The 24,550-nt window shown below is 39.3% G+C and overlaps 1 protein-coding gene across 1 annotated transcript in view; it reads left to right on the top strand.

The window, feature by feature from the left end:
• KL (klotho) overlaps positions 1-4,189 on the top strand; it is a 40,999-nt gene extending 36,810 nt beyond the window's left edge. The window contains exons 4-5 of the mRNA XM_032880031.1: positions 2,156-3,257; positions 3,798-4,189. Of these exons, the coding sequence (XP_032735922.1) occupies positions 2,156-3,257; positions 3,798-4,135 (1,440 nt within the window). The 3' untranslated portion in view covers positions 4,136-4,189. The remainder of the gene's footprint in view (positions 1-2,155; positions 3,258-3,797) is intronic.
• Positions 4,190-24,550: the final 20,361 nt, after the last annotated feature.

Here is a 24,550-nt window from a genome sequence, read left to right on the forward strand (position 1 = left end):
GTAGGGCGGGCCCAAGGAGGGTGTGCATATGTTTTAATTTACAAGCTTTTCTCTATACTCTTAACACATTATATTAAAGCCCTGAGAAGTAATTTTTCAACCACGGAAATTAATTTCTTCCCTCCTGGCTAGCATCTCAAACTCCTAATACAAATAAATTCCTAATATTAATAAAAAAAAAACTTTAAAAAGAATATCCCAGTAAGGGTACCACCTGTCTGAAGTCTGACCTCCGGCTTGTTCATGTGGACTGTCACTGTCACTGGACCTAATTTCCCAGATGACAGGTTTGTTTTCCCATAACCACTAATGCTCATAGAAAACACAGGTACTTAACTGCTACGCGTTGGGGACATAGAGCTTCTTTAACCTTGGCCACTATCAGGAGAAGATTTCTTCCATAATATACTAAATACATACTTTATGCCCATTTCTTCTGAAAGACCCCACTTGATTTTTCATTTTTTTAATTAAGAAAAGTCAACCAATTAATGACGGCTAGATATTATGCCCAAGTGCTCATTCCTAAGTGTCCTGTATTTTCAAAAAATAAATGCCTCCTGCCCCCAGATATTATACCTTAGTCTCTCATATTTGTTTGCAGATGAGCTGAATAAAAGCTGCTGTTTTGGGAAAATTGTGGTAGAAAAGTTACAAATTTAGTTAACTCAGAGCTCTGTGAGAATAATCCAAAGAATTCCTTCAAGCTATGAACACTTTCACTTCAAAAGAGCATGCAAATATTTTCTCTTGCAAAGCTGAGGAAACAAGATTTGTGGGTGCATCACAGTGGAAAAGTACTTCTCACAGCATTCCCACAGTACTAGGGGAAATGCACGTGTGGGTGATCTACAAGGGACAGTTCTCCAGAGAAAGCAATTTCCCTGTGACATGCTGGTGTTTTATTACTTTCCTTTATAAACACAGCACTGAGCCCTCCAGAGAAGCAGCAAGCAGCTCAGGCCACAACTTGCAAAGAAACTTCTGCTAGAGATTCCAAACCAGAGTTTGACCCCTGCTTGTATTCCGAGGGTCGGGCAAACCCAGGCACCTATTCTAACAGGACTGTTTCAGAGGACAGCACTGGTTTGGTCAGTGGGTCCTTAGAATGAACGTAGAGTGTACCTTTTCCTCCACGGTTAACACGTGGAGGGAGCATTTTGTGGTTCAGTTTTACAATCTATCTGCTTTTCCTAAATACCCATTTTCATTTTGGAGGCTAATTCATCAGATGATTGAAAACCACTGGCCTCATGAGCATCACAGAAAAATAACATTTTAAAATTATGCTCAAATAGCCCAGTATGTGGAAATGACAATATTGTTCTTCATTTCCACATTCTCTAACACTTTTTCCATCAGATCGAATTTAAGTTCTGTTTTTGACACTAACGCCGATAAAAAGCAACAGTTCCACATATCTAGCATGTTCTTTGCCTAAAGCAAACTTCAATTTAGAACGAGACTTTAAGATGCATGATTTAATTTTAAATATCATTGCGTTTTCTGACTCTAACTCGCTCAGATTCTATGCTTCATCTTTTTGTCCATTTTTTAAAAATTTAGGAATCTCATATTATTGGTGATTTCTTATATTAAAATACAAACTTTCAAAAGCACTTTGCTTGCTTAACACAGACCAGAGGTGTGTGAGAATCATTAAGGTTTGTCATATGAAATGGTTTTTTAAAAAAATCAGATTTTTGTGGGTTTTTTTTTTTGGTATTTTTCCTTTTCAAAATTATTTAATTATTTTATTTATTATCATTATTACGTTCAATTAGCCAACATACAGAACATCAGTAGTTTTTGATGTAGTGTTCGAGGACTGATAAGTTGCTTATAATGTGCAGTGTTCCTCACTCCACGTGCCCTCCTTACCCATCACCCCCCAGATTTTAAAAAAAGAAACATTAAAGCAGCAGTGCAAGAGTTAGAACTATAGGTAAAGCAAATATACATTAAAAAGTGGAATTTTTTTTTTTTTTTTTTTTTTTCTTCACGAGCTGAACAATTGAGGAAAAATGGTTTAAACCTCCTGCTGGAAAGGCTCCCTTTCTGCTCCTCCTGCTTGGCTAGCTTCGCGGAAGGGACCGCGCGGAACTCCTCTTCCGGGACGGTCAGGTGAAGCTAACACCTCCTCCTCTCCCGGCAGGTGGACACCACCCTGTCTCAGTTCACCGACCCGAACGTTTACCTGTGGGATGTCCACCACAGTAAGCGGCTGATTAAGGTGGACGGGGTGGTGACCAAGAGGCGGAAGTCCTACTGCGTGGACTTCGCCGCCATCCGGCCGCAGATTGCCTTACTCCAGGAGATGCACGTCTCGCATTTTCACTTTTCGCTGGACTGGGCCCTGATCCAGCCGCTGGGCAACGAGTCGCAGGTGAACCACACGGCGCTGCACTACTACCGCTGCGTGGTCAGCGAGCTGGTGCGCGCCAACATCACCCCGGTGGTGGCGCTCTGGCGGCCCGCCGCCCCGCACCACGGCCTGCCGCCGCCGCTGGCCAGGCACGGCGCCTGGGAGAACCCACGCACCGCCCTCGCATTCGCCGAGTACGCCCGCCTGTGCTTTCGGGATCTCGGCCGCCACGTCAAGTTCTGGATCACGATGGGCGAGCCGTACACGCGCAACATGACCTACAGCGCCGGGCACAACCTGCTGAAGGCGCACGCGTTGGCTTGGCGCGTGTACGATGAGAAGTTCAGGGGCTCTCAGAAGGGGAAAATATCCATAGCCCTGCAGGCCGATTGGATCGAACCCGCCTGCCCTTTCTCCCCGAAGGACAAAGAAGTGGCCGAGAGGGTTTTGGAATTTGACATCGGCTGGCTGGCCGAGCCCATTTTCGGCTCTGGGGACTACCCACGTGTGATGAGAGACTGGCTGGACCGAAGAAACAATTTCCTTCTCCCGTATTTCACGGAGGAAGAAAAAAGGCTAATCCGGGGCTCCTTTGACTTTCTGGCTGTAAGCCATTACACCACCATCCTTGTTGACTGGGAAAAAGAAGACCCAGTGAAATACAACGATTACCTGGAAGTGCAGGAAATGACCGACATCACCTGGCTCAACTCTCCAGGTCAGGTGGCCGTGGTGCCCTGGGGCTTGCGCAAAGTTCTCAACTGGCTGAAGCTGAAGTACGGAGACCTCCCCATGTATATAATAGCCAACGGCATAGACGACGACCCGCTCGCAGCCCAAGACAGGCTGAGGGTGTATTACATGCAGAATTATGTCAACGAAGCTCTGAAAGGTAAGGGGTCCTAGAAACAGCCGCCCCTTGAAGCCAATGGCCCCCCGAGGGTGTGATGCCCGATAGGCGCTCAACCATACACGCCCACTGTCGCTCTCGGAGGAAAAGTACTATCCGTTACCCGCCATGCTGAACAAGTCCAAGATAGACCTATATTCTCCCCCAGGAGTAATGGAGTTTAGCTAAAAGTGGGAGACCCTAGAAAAAGAGTGGAAAATTCCCTAACACCTGTTCTGGGCCTGTAAGAGCATGGAGTCCTTTGTCCCCCATCTCAGATGGGTTTACAACACTCTTGCCTCCTTCGTGTGCATAAAGATTGAACCCAAGTTCATCATAGGAGGTTGAATTATATAAAACCTACTATGCTGACTGTAGCTCAATATTTGTCCTCTCATGAAAGAAGCCTTTTATGGTTAAACCTAATTTAGTTTTATTAAATGGTATTGAAAGTTTCCATGATGCACTCCCTAATGCTGTGTAAGAGTGAAGTGTTGTGTGCAAAAATATTTTAACAACCATTCTGTCCTTTTGTTTTTCTAGCCTACATACTGGATGGTATCAATCTTTGTGGATACTTTGCTTATTCATTTCATGATCGCTCAGCTCCGAAGTTTGGCCTCTATCGTTATGCAGCAAATCAGTTTGAGCCCAAACCATCCGTGAAACATTACAGGAAAATTATTGACAACAATGGCTTCCCGGGTCCCGAGACTCTGGGGAGATTTTGTCCAGAGGAATTCACCCTGTGCTCCGAATGCAGCTTTTTTCATACCCGAAAGTCTTTACTGGCTTTCATCACTTTCCTACTTTTTGCTTTTATTATTTCTCTTTCTCTGATTTTCTACTACTCTAAGAAAGGCAGAAGAAGTTATAAATAGTCCTGGACATTTTCCTATTCTTTTATTTTGAAATAATTATGCACATACATCAGCTTCTCAGTGTTGTAAAACTATAGATTTCATTTATCCTACTTTCAGGAAAATTTTTTATGGCATAGGACAGACGTTTGGAAATGAGCGTAAGTGATTGTAAGATATTGAATAATGTGAATAGTGCCTGGATTTGTTTGTTTGTTTGTTTGTTTTTTTTTGGTTTGGAGGATGATCAGTGAGTGTCAGGGGCCATGATTTCTGCAACATCCTCTAACGAATGTATGTGAAGTGGGAACCATTCTGTAATTTTTTTTTATAGGAATTGAATGACCTTATCAGTTCCCATTCCTTAATGTAGTGTTTATCTTGAAGTAATAATTGCAGACTTTGGAATAAAAGTTAAGTCCCAAGTAACCATATGCAAGTAACCAACTACCATGATACGCTTAATGGTCTCTGTTGAACCAAGTTTCCCTTGAAAAAGAAATGGCAGAATAGAGGTGAGATGACAAAGGCCCTACGCTGCAACATTCCTTTTAAAAGCAGTGTTTCTAGCAAATGCTGCTAATATTAATTTACGTATCTGGTTAATGATATGTTTAGCAGAGCAAATGATAGAACTTTATTTTATGTGACGTTCAAGGCCCACTCCAGGCCCTTTGGTCCATGCGGGCTTTGGGTTACTGGAGCCTTGTCAAGGGCCTGCGCATAGAGGACTTTGAATGTTTGCAGAAAAATAAACATGAATCATGAGATGTTGGGCTCTTCAGGAAGTATAAACCGATCATGAAATGCATTATACTGTATGGCTCTAGGAAGAGGAAAGGAGAAAAAAGCACTTATGAGCAACATTATGATTAATTTGATTATAACCCTTTGATTTTAGAGCACTCCTTGCAATGAATGATGTGACCTTTCCTGAGCAAATAAGAATGAAATAATAACTCATCCTGTGAAGAGTGACTTCGCTTGATGTTCTTTAGAATGTGGCAAGATTTCTTTGAATTGGATTTTTTTTTTTTTTTTTTTGTAGTTCTTCATAGGCTCCAAAGCATTTGGTCTGATAACACTGGAAGATTTGTCTCGGTGATTGCTGAGGTTTATTTAATATTTTGGCTGCAACTTCTGTGGAACTAACTCTGAACTAGTTTTGTTTTGACCTTTCACACTGAGACATGCTACTGATTTCTAGAAAGGGCTAATGAGGTCTTATCCTTTAATGCCCGTTAAACAAGTTTTGCTGATTTTCAGACAAGGGTCTTTCTGTTTCACTAGTGCTATGCATGATCCCAGTGTTTGTTTTATAGATAAGTCAGTATCATATCAGGCAAGGTAAACCACTATCATATCAAGCATAACTAATCTTGCTGACACAGAGCTATGGTGTATAATAAAACGCTGTACTGTGTTATGTATCATCTTCAGAGGTGGTATGATCTTTTTTCCATGAAAGATAAGCTTTTGTTGGTATTCTTTTAAAAATTGGACTTTTTATTACAAATAGAAACTAGAGAATAATAGATTCTTCTATGTATATATATTTTTCTGATTCTAAGAGTAATATATGTTCATTGTAAAAAATTTAAAAGCATAGTAAGTATATGTAAAGAGAAAAAATGACCTGTAGTCTTACCACCAATAATATAGCCTATGTATCTTGTTTTGCATGGAGTTGGATCATATTATAAATAATCATGTATCTTTATTAATTTTTATCATGTGTGTTTCTTTTGTCATTAGTCTTCAAAAACATGATTTCTAGTTGTAAAGTGATCTACTCTATGAATTTATTGCAACTTATTTAACCATTCCTATTGGTTGGATTAATTTATTGTTAATTACTGTAAATGTTTAAAAATTTTCTTGCTACATCATTTTCATTTCCTTGAGTGTGGACAGAAGTAATTCGGTCTTTTGATGAAGTATTGTAATAAATCTGCCTGCAACTTTGCCTCTTTCATAATCATATAACTGGCTTCTAGATACGTTTCTTTAAAAACAATTTTTTTGAGTTGACTTAACTATATAGAATATGAGTGGTGGGTCTGACAGGGAGGCTGGAAAATGGGAGGGATGGAGGGTGCCCCATGCCCATCCCTGTGGTTGAGCTGAGACTTTCAGACACAGAGAAAGCAAAATAGAGGAAGAGCTGAAAAAGACAAAACAGACACCAAAGCCTCAAAGAGAAATGACATCTTAAAACCATCTAACCCAGTTATAGTGCAAGCAGCATGCTAACATGGAGCACTCTTGGACTTTAGGAGGAGGTCGGTGGCTCCCACCGCAGGAAAGGAGGGGTGGCACCCCTTGGGTCTGTCCAGACCCCAGGAAGGAGGAGGGAGGTGGGACAGGAGGTGGGACTTCCTGTCAGAACACCGCCCTCCTTCCATATCAGTCCTTGTAATATTCCCCTCACGAGTCCTGGGTATTTCACCACTTTACTTTTGTCTTTTCTTTTTTTTTTTTTTATATAGAGACTGTTCCCCTAGAACTCCTGCATCTCTTATTAGGTTGTGCGGTCAAGTGTAAAGGGACATTAGATGGTAAACTGTGGTTTCCTGAGGTCTCTTGGCTTAATTTCTGCCACACTTGTATTTGCCCTACCTTCACAGCCCCTGCTTTGGATCCAGGTGTACCCCTTGTGCTTATGCCTTGTTCCTTTTGCCTGGGTTTGGAAGGATGGTTTTTCAGATTCATTAAAGACATTTTTCATTTTATTTTTGGTCTTCCACAGACAGTAATTAGAATCTATTAATGCCTTGGAAGCTTTATCTTTATACTATTTATAACAATGCTGTCCAATAGAAAGGGAGTGCAAGCTGCATATTTTAAATTTTCTGTGGTCCCATTAAAAAATTAAAAAGCGCAGGAGAAATAAAGTTTAATGCTATATATTATTTTCCCAACATAATCAAAATACCATAACTTCAATGTAATCAATATAAAAATGATTAAGATTTTTACATACTTTTTTTTATACTAAGTCTTAGGAGTCTGGTGTGTGTTTTACCTGTGTGGTACATCTGGTGCTCAATTTGGATTAGCCAAGTTGTAAGGGCTCAATAGTCACATGTGGCTTAATGGCCGCTCCATTGGACAGTGCAGGTCTATAAAGAAAGCCTTGCTCTGCTAAGTTAATTAATAGCATAATAAGATACCCAAAATATTTAATAAGTTAGAAAAATGAACTTCTTAAAAGAGCTCTATAGTCCATGGAAATAACTGACAAGGAAATTTATAATTAAACTAAACTATTGCTTAAAACAAATGTTTTAAAACATCTATGTAGGAAAATAAAAATAAATTCAAAATGGGTGAAAATCCTAGAGGAGAACACAGGCAGCAACCTCTTGGACCTTGGCCATATCAATTCCTTGCTAGTTAGACACATCTCCAGAGGCAAGGGAAATAAAAGCAAAAGTGAACTATTGGGACTTCATCAGTATAAAAAGTTTTTGCACAGCAAAGGAAACGATAAAATTAAAAGGCAACCTATGGAATGGGAGAACATATTTGCAATGACAAAACATAAAGGACTAGTATCCAAAATCTATAAAGAACTTCTCAAACTCAGCAACCAAAAAACAAAAAATGCAGTCAAGAAATGGGCAGAAGACACGAGAAGACATTTCTCTAAAGAAGACATACAGATGGCTAATAGACACATGCAAAAATGCTCAACATCACTTATCATAAGGGAAACACAAATCAAAATCATAATGAGATACCACCTCGCACCAGTCAGAATGGCTAAAATTAACAAGTCAGGAAACAACAGATGTTGGCAAGGATGCTCAGAAAGGGGAATCCTCCTACCCTGTTGGTGGAAATGCAAGCTGGTGCAGTCACTCTGTTAAACAGTATGGAGGTTTCTCAAGAAATTAAAAATAGAACTACTGTAGATCCAGCAATTGCACTACTAGGTATTTATGCAAAGGACACAAAAGTAGAGATTCGAAGGCACACATGTACCACAGTGTTTATAGCAGCAATGTCCACAATAGCCAAACTATGGAAAGAGCCCAGATGTCCATTGACAGATGAATGGATAAAGAGGTGATATATATATATATATGTGTGTGTGTGTGTGTGTGTATATATATATATATATATATATATATATATATATGGAATATTACACAGCCATCAAAAGAATGATATCTTGCCATTAGCAATGACATGGATGGAACTAGAGGGAATTATACTAAGTGAAATAAGTAAGCCAGATTATTTCATTGATATATGGAATTTAAGAAACAAGACAGAGAACATAGGGGAAGAGAGGGAAAATAAAATAAGATAAAAACAGAGACTCTTAACTCTAGGGAACAAATGAAGGGTTGCCGGAAGGGAGGTGGGTAGGGAATGGGCTAACTGGGTGATGGGCATTAAGACAGGCACTTGAGGTAATGAGCACTGGATGTTGTATACAACTGATGAATCACAAACTTTACCCCAAAACTAATATACTATATGTTAACTAACTTGAATTTAAATGCAAAAAATAATTCTATGTGGAATGGAGAATTCTGGAACTAGTTTTGAATATCAAATTCAAGTGGTAGAATTAAACTGTTTTTGTTTTTACATAATCTATCCCATTTTTTCTCTCAAAATGCCTTTCTTCTGAGTGAATAGAGTAATTATATTGTCCTATAGCATCTCCATTTAATATTTAATATTGAACAATGTTGCTCAAAATTTCTGTCTGAGAAGGAGAACGTTAATTTAGATGACATGGACCAACCTTGACAGAGAGCCTGGGTTCTAGAAGGAAAGCAGAGGCTATGTCTTTTTGTTTTGTTTTGAATTTCAGTATTTAGCCCACTGTCTTATGCAAAATACTCTTCAACAAATGTTGATGAGTTGAATAAATTATGGCTGAATGACGGAATACATGAATTAACAGAATTAGCTCCCTGACATCACCTCTGTCCAGAGAGCATTTTAATAAAGATTGACTGTCAAGAATCAGATACTGCTGGGTGTTAGATGCTACAATGGCTTGATTCTATGTATTCAGAGGAAGGAACACGAGCTTCCATGTGATCACCTTTGATAACCTGTCTTTCTGAGTAACAATGCAGTAGCACTGCTGTCCTAAATCATCACCCCAGAACAATCACAAAGGGAGAGGACTGTAACTTCTTTCTTCCTATTCACACTGTCCTCAACCAGTCAATATTCATACTATTTGCAAGAATTGTTCTATATCGGGTTAAGTTCTTTCTGTGCAAATAAAAACCAGGGGACTCATCTTCTAGAAGGAATTCCTTTATGTCATCTTAAAATGCTTACAGTTTCTAAGAATATGTAGCTTTTTCTTCTCAGATCCATTTTGCTTTTCCATTTTTTATAACCATTAAATATTGTTAGAGTTTTGTTTGTTCCAGTACATTTCCTGGGACATCTTTGTTTCTTACCTTTGTGGTAAATACCCGTTGTTTGATATCAAGGAGAAAGGGGTCAAGCAAAACAAGGAACCTCGAGTAAAATACCATTATGTCTGTGACAAGACACAAGAAGGTGAAATCTGTACTGTGACATAATTATCACACAACAGAAAAAGCTTAGTAACTGATAGACCAGCCTTTGTTTTAACCCAATAGGTTAGAGAAGAAAACAATTTCAACCTACCTATTCACTGAGTCAGAAAGGCAGAGGAATGGGAGTTGGTGGGCCCACCTTGTAAATGCCACTCACTGGGTCTCAATTTCCTTATCTTTGAAATGGGAGTAATGTCAACCAGAGCACAGTGCTGAACATACTAAGTATCCAGTAAATAAAGCACCTCTCCTAGACCCATTTTTTCCTGGACTCATTCCACTTTCTCTTAATATGTATAGGATTTATTGTTCATCAGACATTCAGAGCTCAGTAACATAAAACCGGGGACTGCGGCAGTCAATACGACTCCTCCAGAAGCACTTGTTATTTTATTTGTGACTTTGAATATACTTCGTCATGGAATGCCCTTGGTGAAACCAAACTAAAAAAAATCGATCCCCACAGTGATTTAGTAATACCGGATTATTTTCTTGAATCCGAATTTTGTGAATGTTGAATGGAGAGCATCCTGAAGATCATTTGGCAGAAGACGTTCCTATAGTGGTATGTTTGCACCATCTGTTCTTTTGAAACAATCTAATGACACAGACAAAACACTGAAATTTGTATATTTGTTGCTGAATTGGTAAATAATTGCAGACCCATTAACTAAATTTTTGTGTGATTCAAAACTCTTGGGTTGAGTTTCTAATTTTGGTAGTAATCTTTCCATATGCTTCTTTTATGGTATAAACGAATTAACTTTTAATGAGCTTGTTTATTTTTTATAAATTATTGGCAACTGAAACCCTGCCCTTAATAAATTGCTAGAATAGGCTGAGTGGTTTTGTGTTTTTTTTTCCTGTTTAAAATCTCAATTGATTAATTTGTAAAATTTGGTTTTCTTTCACTATTATAGCAGTTACTGTCTAATTATGGCCTCAAGCATAAATGTTGCCTAAGACTTTTCAGCCAGTTTCGATCATGTGACTCAAAGCTTTGGCTAATTTAGCTCCAGGTTATCAGACTGTGAGTGTTTCAAGTTTTCAACAGTGTTTCAAGGCCATGCTGTTACAGTTAAGACATGAAGGTTTTATAACTTTTTTTTTTTTTCATCTTAAATTATGGTTATTATGAATCTCCAGTAAGTAGCCCAAAGGCTTCAAAATAAAACATTTCAATCCACAGGGGCAGGAGTGGTAAGCCACAGAGCAGCAAAACAGATAAAATTAGAAAAAGATTGACGGGTCAGGTGAAAATATTCCATTAGTGAAAGATGACAGATGAAAAATGAACATGATTTTATTCCAAACTGGTACCATTCTAAAATGTCCTTATTCTATCTGTACCTGTCATGGCCCTAATTACCCACCAAAACAAACACAGTGGGGGTTGCTCGTCCATCAGCCTGACAATAGCAGAGCTGGAAGATTCCAGCAGTGCTCATCTAGGCAGGAAGGAAGGAGACAAGGGAAGCCAGAATGCTTGAGGGCCTGGGGTGTGGAGAAGGCTTGCAGGATTGGGGAGAGCCCATGAAAGAAATGTCTGCAACAATGACAGAATTTTTCCACATGGAAGACTAGAGTGGACTAGGGTTGGGTACTTCCCTTCTCCCACATCCCTTAGGCTCTGACAAGACCACAGGCTAAGCTCTGGTTAGCTAGTTTCTCCTAAGGGGAGGCCTCATTAAGAACAAAGTGCTCTGGGGTTCTAGCTGGCTCAGTTGGTAGAACATGTGACTCTTGATCTCTGGGTTGTGGGTTCCAGCCCCACACTAAATTTATTTAAAGCAGAGTGTACTGGCATATTCCAAGATGGCCCCTTCTCCTCTGGCCCCATCAGAAACACAAGGAGACTTTTCTCTGATATTACACAATGCAAAATACAATCTCCAACATACTGTGAGAACCTGGTAGAGCTCCTGGAGTAAATCCCACAGACTGTGTCCCCCCTACCCCACCCCACCCCACCTCTGCCATGACTGGATCTCCTTAGAGTTTGTAACTCTTGGAGTTGACAACACTGAGCCTCTGGCAATTCATGAATTACAGTTCAGGTTTTCCTACCCCAGCACTGGCTCCTGAGGTGGTTTCCACTTGCCAATCTCTACTTGGATACCCCACATACTTCCTGTATTTGTCTGTCTCTCCAGTTTGGGGGGCAGGAGTTTGTTGTGTGTCTCCGCTTCTCTGACAGGTCCAAGAAGAGTTGCTGATTTTTCAGTCTCTTTCGATTTTCACTTGCTACTAGGATAGAGTGGTGATTTCCCTCCCATCACCTCTAAAGAGATAGAGGGAAAAAAAGGAAGAGTCAGGGAAGGTCTGCCATATTTACAAAGCAAACTGTGGGTGGGGGGGGCAGGGTGAGGGGAGGTTATTGTTAAACCAATTGTGATGTAATTGGAAAATATAGTCTCTATTGTCTCAGTGGCTCTCCAGCCTTGGCCAGTAAGACACAAACATACAAAGGCACCAAGGATCACTGCTGGTCCTATGATGGACATGGAAAGATTTGAATCTAGTGTTCTCCAACAACAGCCTAAAAGCCTGGATGACTTGGTTATCACCACCATGACTTTGCTGGAGAAAAGTGGAGGCACGTCATGTGTGATGCATGGGAAGATGACTGGCACAGCTATTTTTGAATGCTTTTAAGACTATTTTGCTAACACAGGAATTTGTATTTTTATTCACAATATTTTTGGAAAACAAATGATGAGTGTTTTCTCTCCTGGCTAAGTTGCACAAGGACAATCTCATAAGGAACACAATTTGGCAAACAGTGAGTGTGTTCAGTACAGTCAGGGTGGGTGTCTCCTCTTGGATGTCTCTCTAGCCTTCCACCAGATATATCTAAAGAGGAATGAATACTCATTTTTTTTTCCCCCTTCAAACTAGATCTTCTCTCTGTTTCCTTCATTTACCCCCAGTCATCCCTGGGAGATATTCAGAAGGAAATTCTGTGGATTGTTTTCACTCTGATGTGTGTAGCATCCACCCAGCATTTGGGAGCCTGCTGAGGGTGTCTCCTTTAAACTCCTTGCTTAGATGTTTCCCATGCTCCCTAAATGATTTTGTGGTTGTGTCCGTTCTGAGCAATAAATGCCATTTTGATTCCATTCACTTCTCCCTGCAAGTGTTTACAATACATGTCCTTGCTCCTCACTATCAGCTGATATTTGCTCTAAATCTCTCTCTCGGGACACCCGGTGACTCTGTCAGTTAAGCATCTGCCTTCAGCTCAGGTCGTGATCCCAGGGTCCTGGGGTCGAGCCCCACTTTGGACCCTGCTCAGCGGGTTCCTGCTTCTCCGTCTCCCTCTGCCTCCTGCTCCCCCTGCTTGTGCTCTCTCTCTCTCTGTCAAATAAATAAATAAAATCTTTAAAAATTGATCACTCAATCAATCTCCCTCTGCATGTGCTCTGGACTGGTCATCCTCAAATGGGCTGAACATCAAGATCAGCATTGACTACCTCCTTCCAGGACTTGTGTGACTGTCTAATCTCTGCCATTGGATTATAAAGTTCCTCTGGGGCAGGTACCTTAGCTTATTTGTCTTGTTATTCTCTGGAATGAATATTAATTGCTGGATAAACATTTCTTATATAAATAAATGCTTAATGAAAAGGGGTAGAGGTTGAAACGTATTACATGTGGTTCTTCAAGAGGAGTTAACTGTTTTTTTTCCAGTTACTGAGGCTCAGTTGAGTTCTGTTAGTCAGACTTCCAGTCAACAATATTTATGATGCTAATTGGTGTTCGTAGTGATTACCCCAGGGCTGTACAAAATCTTGAACTGTCTTCTCAGTCATTTAAGAGAAGATGATATTCAGATGGTTGCTTCTAGTTAACAGATTCATTATTTATATCATCGTGAATTATCCATTTTAAAAGAATTAAAATACAATAAAAAATTTGATAACATCACACTCAACATTACTTTTCCTTTGATGATCAGTTCATTCAACGAATAATTAGCACACACTTAATATATGCAAGTTAATAGAGTTACTATGCAGGAATATTCTACTCTTGTCAATTTATGTATATTTGAAATACCTTGTGCATCAATTGTGCCAGTCAACACTTTATTGTAATTGGCATACAGTACGATATTTAATCAATTTTTTCAGTAGACATTAAGCAAAATATGGCTCTTTAAAATAGTGTATTTTGTAGAGCAACTACTAAAAGGTTACCTATGAAGCAAAATTCTATAAATCAAATCCAGTTCTTTGATAGGTCTTCAAAGGTACCTTAGAGCAGGTTGGCTGCCTATCTAACTGGTCACGATTCTGGACTTTGAACCATGCTGTGTCGGTAGCTCCTCTCCCTGTGTCTGCCTTGTCTGGAGTAGATGCAATACTAGGGATGCAGGTTGGGATTGGGTGCTTTAAGCAGTGGTTCTCAGGCCTGGTTGCATGCTGGAACACCTTGGGAGTTTTAAAACCACTGATGCCTGGTCCCAGTTGCAGGGATTTTAGCTTAATTGGTCTGAGCTGTGGCTCTCTGTCTCTTTAATGGCTCCAGGGCCCACTGGACAGGCTTGTCAAGTCTCCCAGGTGACCCTAGCCCTAGACCCCAGGACCACCTCTTCCTTCACAGTGTAGCTCAGGTGAGGTATCATCTTCCTGCTGTTGCTACTCCCTGACTTCCTCTCCATCCATGTTGGCTTCTCAGCTCTTCCATCATGCCTGTAACCAACTCTCTGCATAACATTCTCTCTGTTGTAAAATCTCAAAGTAGTTCTTCTTTTCCTTGTTCTGGTTCTCATTGGAACTTGGCCAAGACAGCTGGCAGTTAAGATAGTGAAAAGCTAATTAAGCATAGACTGGAGCAACCTGGGCCAGCCAACTCTAATCCTGCCTAGGGAGCAGAAGAGGCTCAGGCAAGTGGCGATGGGGGAGTGGGAAGGACAGAAGTTTGGTGACCATTTCCAGAGGTCATTCATTTAGCAGCACAGACACCTTGCACATATTCTATAACACAAATCTCATGGGAGAATTTCATGAAATGTTCTAATTTCATCATTTTTTGTTGATATAGTGTTCTTGTCATGGGTCACACTTTTATTTGTAAAGTCTATAGGGAAGACATGCATTTTTTACGTGGTGCCTATCTATTGGTATGTATGGTTAATTAACTCTACCCTTTAAGTCCATACTAAAGCTGAAGAAACCTAAGTGTGAATTTCTTTTTAAATTTGTGATACACTTTTACAAAACCCTGGGATTGGCTTTTGCTTCAAATTCATGACCAAACATATGGTAGGTTTGGAAAACCTCATCCCAGTTTAAAAAAAAAAAAAAAATCAACCTCAAAAAATGCATGTTCTTTGTTTTATGTAAGTAGGAGGAGATGCTCTGTTCTATCTTACTTAACCATCTTGTCCCATTTGAGCTCTGCTGATGGCGGCCATGGAAACAAGAGGAAGCAATTCCAGTGATCAAATGAAAACCACTTGTGTCTCTTGGTTGTAAATATGAACATTCAAGGCTTACTTTCAAGGAGGTTCAAGGCTGATCATATGCAGACCCAGAGCCTTTTCTTCACACACACACACACACACACACACACACACACACACTTGCACACACTCACACATAACCCCCACACCCCCAGATGATCCTGCAGCAACTCTCACCCAACTGTGATTTCCGAATGGACTTACTGAATTGGACTTTTTTTCTGCTCCTTTATAGATGCCTTGAGAAAGCAGTAAGTAGTGAACGACTACATTTTACATCAAATAATTGTTAGGCAAAACTAGCATTTTTGTTTTCTTAGGGACATCATTGCTATAAGCTATGAGACTGAATCTCACTGACCTAGAAATGAATAGTAACAACAAACATTTGTCAAGGCCCTTCTTTAAATATGTGCTACTATCCCCATTTCACAGATGAGTAAACTGAGGCTTATGGAGGTTAATAACTTGCTAGCGGCTCAGAGCGGGAAGGTAGAGGTTAAGAGTGGGATCAGAGCAGGCAGGGTTGCTCCAGAACTTGCACTCTGAATTTATGTCCATCAGGTTTTAAGTGGTTGGATAAATGCAGAGCTTCTCTATGCCTGAGCTAATCAGTCCTGGGGAAATTAGAGGCTCAGAAAGACCGAGCAACTAATTTAAGTCATTAGTGACTATTTGAAGTTAGGTTCACATTGGTTTCCTCAAAAAGGTAGCCAACTGATTTACAAGGAGAAGAGAGACAATTGTTGGCCAGGGGAGCTGCAGAAAGCCTCTAGAAGGAGAGATTGTAAATGGCAGGTTTATAAGACAAATTACTTAACTAGATTGGCAATAAAAAGTGCATTAAACACCCAGGTCCAAACCACTAGTGGGTGGAAAACCAGAAATTCAGTTGCTATGTGCGCCTGCAGTTACACAGGGCCCAGGTTGAGAAGGACCCCATGCTTGGTTTAACATTCTTCTGTGATCGTCTTGAGTTTCTTTCTTTTTTTTTTTTTTTAAGATTTTATTTATTTATTTGACAGAGAAAGAGAGAGAGAGAGATCTCAAGTAGCCAGAGAGGCAAACAGAGAGAGAGGAGGGAGCAGGCTCCCTGCTGAGCAGAGAGCCTGATGCGGGGCTTAATCCCAGGACCTTGGGATCATGACTGAGCCAAAGGCAGAGGCTTTAACCCACTGAGCCACCCAGGCGCCCCATCACCTTGAGTTTCTTAATCTATGTTTATCTTTGAATCTGCATTTTGTGATGATGCTGATGGGTCAATGTGGTCTGCATGTTGGTTAGAGGAGCCCATGCACCTGGAGGGCTGTGGTCCAGCGCAACCCGGGGACACACAGCAGTTGGCCCAGACCTCCCGTGCCTGCCTCTGGGCACTTGGAGATTCCTGAGGGGGTGGCCAGGACAATACCTGGGTCCAGATGTTGTGATAGTAACAGTGGCAGGGGAAGTGACAAGTGCAATTCCTCAAGTTCAAGGAAATATCAGAGGAAGCATTGAAATAGCATTGCATACATTTGCTTGTGAAGTTAACTTCAGACTTACATGAAAGCGGTTTGTGCAAAGAACGAACTCTTTCTTTCTTTCTCTTTTTCTTTCTTTTTTTAATTAAAGATTTTATTTCTTTATTTGTCAGAGAGAGAGAGAGCACAAGCAGGGGAAAGCCGCAGTCAGAGGGAGAAGCAGGCTTCCCACTGAGCAGGGAGACCAATGTAGGACCAGTTCCCAGGACTCTGGGATCATGACCTGAGCCAAAAGCAGACGATTAACTGACTGAGCCACCCAGGCATCCCAAGAGCTAAATCTTTTAGGAAAAAATTATTCTGTGACAATTATCAGCTCCAGATGTAATGAAATTTATATTTTGATATCACTTATTAGAAATTTATGCCAATATAATATTCCCAAATAATCCCAACAATGTTGTCACAGCCTGTAAAATACTCTCAAAAGATCTAATAATAGATGCATATGCAGAAAGAGCCTTCTCAAAATTAAATATGATCAAGAATATTTTGTAACCTTGCAAGAGCGACCAATATTGCTTTAAATCAATAGCTATTAAAAATAAAGTTGCTAGAATTATAGATTTTGATGATACAATAAATATGCAGAAAAGCCAGAAAAAATCATAGGGTCAATCAAGGTATCACACTAATAAAGTACAATCATTATCATGTTATATAAAATGATGACACCAAAACAAATTTCGCAAATTATGCAAGTTTATGTTGTTCTTCTATTGCCATTATTTCTTTTGCTCTTTCATAAGTAACAAAAAGTTTTCAGGGGAAAAATGTTTATATTTTAGCCCCCCCCTTTTTTTAAAGATTTTTATTTATTTAATTGCCAGACCACAAGTAGGCAGAGAGGCAGGGAGAGAGAGAAGAGGAAGCAGGCTCCCCACTGAGCAGAGAGCCCTATTCGGGGCTTGATCCCAGCACCCTGGGATCATGACCTGAGCAGAAGGCAGAGGCTTTAACACACTGAGCCACCCAGGTGCCCCTATTTTAGCACTTTTCTCTACTCTTTCAACAGGGGCTTTCATTTTCATTTGGCATTGGGTCCTTTAAGTTAGGTATCCAGCCCTGCTCCCAGAAGAAGGAAATGATACTATAGAAGAAACAAGGAGGATAAGGCACTTTAACCAAGAGTTCAAGTTTCATTTTTATCCTGATGAAAAATATAGCCCTGTTGCAGAGGGAGTGGTTGGTTCAGGGTTGGGGTTGAGTGAGTGTTGACTCAGCTCCCTACCCCCAACCCCCGCCACCTTAGGAGCCCTCAGGCTTCTGGTTGCCAAAGCTGCACGTTAGGTGTTGGACAGCATTACAGACAAAGACAACCAGAAGAGAATGAATTGTTTTCTTTCCTTAGTCACTACTCTTGTTAAAAGCACTGTATGTTTTATATCTATTTTTATTCTCATCTTAATTTTCCTCTCCCCACAATCTGAGCTGGTTCCAAGGAGAGAGAGAGATTGCAGAGCAGTCTGGTGTCCATGATGCTGGGCCAGAGAGCTGGATGCGGGCCCAGCTTTGCCTTTTGTTGCAGTGAGACCTTTAGAAACGATTCAAGTCTTTAATTCTTCATTTTCTTGTACACGGTGGTGAAGGATACAATGACAACTGATGCATTTTGGTGATACTGTTTTGATTCATTGCTTTAGTGTCATGAGAGCAAATGTCAACATAGGGAAAAGGGCAAATAATATGGTAGGATTATTACAAAAATGTTTTGATCATGTAGATGCCCTGAACGAGTCTTGGGGACCTGCAGAGGTCTGCAGACCACACTTTGAGAACCACTGTTCTGTGGAGTCATTTGAAAACACCAGTAGTTGGGCCCAAGCTCCTGTGTTCAGAGAGGACCCAGGAGCCCAAGAGAGGAAAAACAAGAAAAACACACAGGACAAGTCCTAAAATGAAAGACTAAGCCTTGAACCAAAATATAGAAATAAGTCAGAATAGTCAATTATGCTTCGTAAAGACTTTTGAACTAAAAATGCTAGCAAATGAATTGGAGGAGAGTAGTGGTCACTGTTGAGACCCTTACTGACCTGGAAATTCAACTGGAAGTAATATCTTAAAAGACAGAGCAAAAGAACAGGGACAAGATAATCACAAGAGGAAAAAAAAAATAGATTTTTGGCGGATGTATCTGGAAGAACTAACATGTGAGTAAAAGAAGATTTAGAAAGGAGAAAAGGAACAGATGGAGAAGAGGCAATAATTAAACTAATGAAAGAAGAAAATGTCCTCAAGATTAAGAGAGACCTGAATGTGCAGACTGAAATTATTCAGAGTTCCAAGCAGAAGGGATGAGGGGAAAAAAAAAAAAAAAGTCACCAAAGCTAGTCTGGAAAATTCTTAAACTCCAAGAATGGAGAGAAACCATTATAAACTTCCAGACGGAAATAACTGGTTGCTTAAAGAATCAATGCCATTCGATATTTCATCAGCAACACCTTAACTAGAAAATAGTGGGCCGTCTCTGACCAGCGAGAGAGAGAACTGCCACGTTCCTCACTGAGCATGTCAGTCACCTTTTAGGATGGAGGCACAGGCAGGTGTCTTGTGATCCAGAAAGTGTATCACTTGTGTACTTGGGACTCTAGAAGACACCACTAGGGAAGGACATAGCAGGCAAACCTCCACCCACTACCCTTGCCACCCCTGCAGGTACAAGAACATGAGGGGGAAGAGAAGCCACCATCAGCAATGCACACATAATGTTCATAATGTGATCCAAATGGACAACAAGAGACCAGGGCTGTATACTAGCAACCCCAGATAAGAAGTCTTAAAATAGAAAGGAACTATGTAAGGGTAATTCTAAGAATAATCTGGAACTAAAAGTGCTGAACTATTTCAGGGAAATCTAGGAGGTAGGGGTGAAAGAAGAGAAAAGCAATGAGGCAGAGCATTAGGAAGATTTTATCTTGGTCTGCATGAGGGCAGAGTTGAGATCTAGTGATCATGTTTGAGAAGACTAATCCTATTCAATAGACTATCTTGGTGAAAGGATAAATTATAGCTTGTGTTTTTTTTTTAATAAAGAAAATGACAGAAATGTGTTTTGTTATGAGCTCCTAGAGAGGGGAAGCAAACACTTATGAAATAAAAAGTTACAGAAGGACAACAATTTAACAACAAAATGAAAAAGACAATGAGAAGAAACTTACGCAAACCAGCAAAAAAAAAAAAAAAAAAAAAGCAAAAGGAAAAAGACACAACAAAGTAAACCAAATGGAATACAGAGAAAACATAAAATGGAAGGAATAAAAGAACCACAAAAAGCACCTCGAGGTCATACAAAACAAGAGAAACACTCACAGCAGGAGAAGCCTGAGGGACAGGACAACTACATGAAACATGATATCCTGAACAGAAAAGAGACATTCTGTAAAAACCAAGAAAATCTCCTTTTTTAGCATCAGGAAAAAGAGGAATTCCAGGCCACCGCACATCTGGCAAAGCCACAGACTGGGATTGCAGTTGGGCATCTGACTGTAACTTTACACACAGACTCATTGGCTCTTGGGAGCCAGGACACTTCTTTTTCCGTCAGTCTTTCAACTCAGCTGTTTGTCTTGCGTTCTGCTTCATCATCCTTTGACGCGGCAGCCTGGGTTTCCAACCATGTAATGGAAGTGCCTGTGACATTCCAGAATTCATACCTCCTCTGAGGGATAGATCGTTCATTCATTCATTCATTCATTCATTCATCTAAGAAATACTGCCTGCCTACTCTGTGCCCAGTGCTCTAGCATGTTCAACTATGCTTTGAGGATCAGATAAAGCAGATGTTATTTCATCCTCATGGAGCTTGATAGTAGGAGAGAAAGACGTTATTCTATTATTTATACAAATCAACCTATACTTACAGATGAGGCAAGTACAAAGGAGAAAAAGTTCTGTGTATTGTTGACTGTTTCCCCAACTTAGTTTAAGGTATGAAGGAGGGCTTCCTGGGTGAAGTGACATGAGGCTGAGACCTAAGTGTAGATAAGAGTTCCCTAGCCACTGGGGACAGGTGTGGTGAAAACCACTACAGAAATATCTGGAGATGTCCATGCAATATTTACAAACATAGTTGATCATGTACTTGACCACAGAGAAAACCTTAATCTCAGGAAGTGAATTCGGAAACCTAAAAACCACTGATGATACCCTAGGAAAATGTAAATTATTAAAATTGAATGAAGAAGTAGAAACCTGGACTAGACTGAGCAACATAGAAGAGATGATAAAAGTGATTAAAAACGTATTATTGAAAAAGCTAACAGAATTTGATGATTTCATAGCTGAACACTAACTGTAAAGGGCAAGTACTTCTGATGTATATTAAGACTATAGCTGAGAACAAATCGTCATTGTCTTTATGAAAGAAATCCTGTTACTGTAACCTGATAAACATACTGCAAAAAGATTGATGTCATATTGGACTCAAAACATTTTAAATGTGATGGTAGTTACAATAATCCAACAATGTGTCAACAGACTAAGAAACTATGGCCAAGTAGAGTGTATTACAAGAATACAAAGTTGTGTAGGTATCAGGAGATCAAGCAATGTAATTCATGACATCAACGTATTAAAGTTGAGAAAAAAGTGAACATGCTAATAGATGCTGAAAAGCCATTTTGATAAACATTCAGCAGCTATCCTTAATAGTAAGTTTAAGAATATATGTACGTGAGGAAACTTTTTAAGTATGATAGAGACTACAAAACATTAGTAAACATTATCCTAACTAGCAAAACACTAAGAGCACTTTAGTTATGATCAGGGACTACATAAGACTGCTTGCTTTTATTATTATTATTTAACATTGTCTTAGAGGTTCTAACAAATGTAGTAAGAAACGACAGTAAAATAATTTGCATCAATGTTAGAAAAGAAAGGATAAAACTTTCTCTTCTTGTCAATAATATTATATTCTTGGAAAACCCAAGAGACTTAAGAAAAAAGCACTTGGATTGGTAAGATACAGAGATAGGAAAATACATATAACAATGAATATCACAGATCACCTAAATGTGAAAATGGGAAAATTTAATTTGTGGTTACAATAAAATGCCAAGCAATACTATGTGAAGAAAAGTATAAAATCCTAAAAACAAGACTCAGACAAATGGAAAATCATACTAAGTTCCTACATATATACTGAGTTCTTAGATGTATAAACTGAAGGTAATTAAAATGTTAGCTCTCCCCAAATTCACTATATACATGTATATATAATATTTATACATACATCAACAATGATACATGTTACAATTCCAATTAGAATTATAACACTTAAAAATAATACAAAATGTTCCTAAAGCTTATTTGCGGGGGAAAAAAAAAAGCCCAAGAATAAAATGTATAAAACAAAAACTAGTGAGTTCGGATCTTAAAACATAATACGTAGCCACTATAATTAAATAAATAGGACATTGTTTTTTAAAATAAATAAATAAATAAATAAATAAATAAATAAATATGGTAGAGGAATTGAATGGAAATCTAGACTCTAAAATACATGCTATTTTAATCTAAATCATGAAGTTGACATTTCAATTCAGTGCGAGAAGGAAGGTACAGGCTCAATTGGCTATCTGTCTAGAAGAAAATAGAAATGTACATTTTCTTTCAGCATTTATATAAATAAATTTCAGATAACTGAAGACTCCAAACTAAAGAATTAGTTATAAAGATAATCAATGAGTAGATAAATGAATTATCTATATAATATGAGAAAATCTAAGAGCCTTTACATACAATTTAGGATTTGCCAAGACCGTTCTCACCCAAGACAAGAAACCAACAGCAACGGAAGATTTAAACAGGGTCACTGAGGAATTACAGAGGTAAAAATACATTTGCATCACAGACAATAGATACACAGTCAGTATCTTTAAAATACCAAGAGTCCTCACTAATGGGCAAGAGAAAACAAAAATAGGTATGAAATGGATAATTTACCCCAATAATTTACCCCATGATAATTTACCCCAATTGGCATTTACCCCAATATGGCATAATGGCCATAAAATATAGATATTTAAAGTCATCTGTAAACAAAGAAATGCAAATTCAAATAACAATGCAATAGCCCTTTATAACCATGTAATTAACAAAAACAATAGAATGACAACACCCTTATTCTCTTTAGAGGAAAAGGTTCTATTCTACTTTGCAAATGAAATATGAATTGTCACAGTCCTTTTTAACTGCAGTATGGCACTATCTTCTAAAAACAAAAATTCACATATACTTTGATCCACCAGTCTCATTCCTGGGAAACTATTCTAAAGAAATAAAAATACATTACTACAATAATATGATTTTATAAGAATAGATGTATCATGTTTATTATAGCATTATTCATACAGTTAATATTCTGAAACAACGTGCATCCCCATAAGCAGAGGAATGGCTGAATAAATCTTTAAAATAAAAAGATTTTAAATGTCGTAAAACATTATGCAGCCATTAAAAAGAATGCATTGTAGCAAAATCAGCTGACTTGGTTAAGATTTCTATGAAGAATTATCGTGTGAGAAAATCTAGCTGCAGAAATGTATAACACTGCATTTCTGTAAATAATACTAATAAGCAATGACCAGAGTATGTCATTTCTAAGTATATGTTAGTGAATGGTGTATTTGTTTGCAATGCTAGCTTGTTAACACATAACAGTTAGTGTGGTTTAGGGAGGAAGGAGGGAGGAGAGAGGGAGGCAGGGAGGGAGGGAGAAAGGGAAGGAGGGACCTGAACTATTTAAAAAGCCAGCATGATCCCTATTTATGTTCACTTTGTGGAATAAAAACAAATAAAAGACTGCTGGGCTACCAATAGGGAAGCTTTCAGTCACTTTTTCACAAGACCTGACTTTTCTACCTTATTGTTCCTGTGGCTACTATTCTGTTAGCAATTATGCTGCACTTGGCACACTGGGGAGAGTTCTTTTCATCTTTCCAGCCTATTAAATAAACAGGCACTCTGTTTCTTTATCACTCCATTTGTCAGTTGGTGTTTGTGCCCATAAAAAGACAGAACATTGCGCAACCATTTAGCCACACTTGACAGTTTCACGTAGCTGCCAATTGGTGTACCAGCTCCATATTTTAAATATTTTAATTAAACAAAAAATAGAAATCTATACAAGTGAATTTCTGAATAGCTACATTTCTCTCAAATCTTGGAGTTAGTGCGCCTTAGGAAGAGAAGCAGGAATCCATGCCCGTAAAAGGCTTTGCATAATAATTCTTGACTCTGGAAAAGCCTGCAAACCATGAGAGCCAATCTTCAAGGCCAGCTTCTCATTTGGGAAATAAGGAGCAGCTTCGGGCGGAATAACTGACTTGCCTAGTCTTCCTCAACTGCAGTCTCGCACTCTTTCCCCTGATTTTCTCCTTCTCGTTGGCTAATTCCTTCTTTTCCAGGGCCATCATTGGCCTGGTTTCCTTCACTTTTGACTTAGGATCCCTTTGAAGACCTACCAGTTCTCCTTATCCATGGATCACATAGTCAGTTTAAACCCACTGTTAACTAACCTTTATAGCCAGTGTCCCTTTTCAATGACCCTTGATACAGATCTGAACGGAAACATGGTGCTCTCAAGGCTCAGTAGGTAGGAAAGATCCAGCCCAAAAGACTCATTCTTTTCTCTTCCTCAGGAGTGCTGTGCTCTCATCTCCTACAAATGCTCTCCTGTCAAACTCCTCTCAAAGCCCCCACTTGCCTGACTCTAGTGTTGCTATTGAGCCTCCTGAGAGAATTTTTTGTTGTTGTTTTTCTGTTTGGTTTGGTTCGGGTTTTTTTTTTTTTTTTTTGTATTAGAAGGAGAAAACAATTCATGGCATCACTTTAGTACTCATGCTTAGGTAGAGGTTTAAATTGAAATATCTGAGAACAAACCTTT

Source organism: Lontra canadensis, unplaced genomic scaffold (genome assembly GCF_010015895.1).
Source record: "Lontra canadensis isolate GAN:19392208 unplaced genomic scaffold, GSC_riverotter_1.0 scaffold67, whole genome shotgun sequence".
NCBI classification, from domain to species: domain Eukaryota; kingdom Metazoa; phylum Chordata; class Mammalia; order Carnivora; family Mustelidae; genus Lontra; species Lontra canadensis.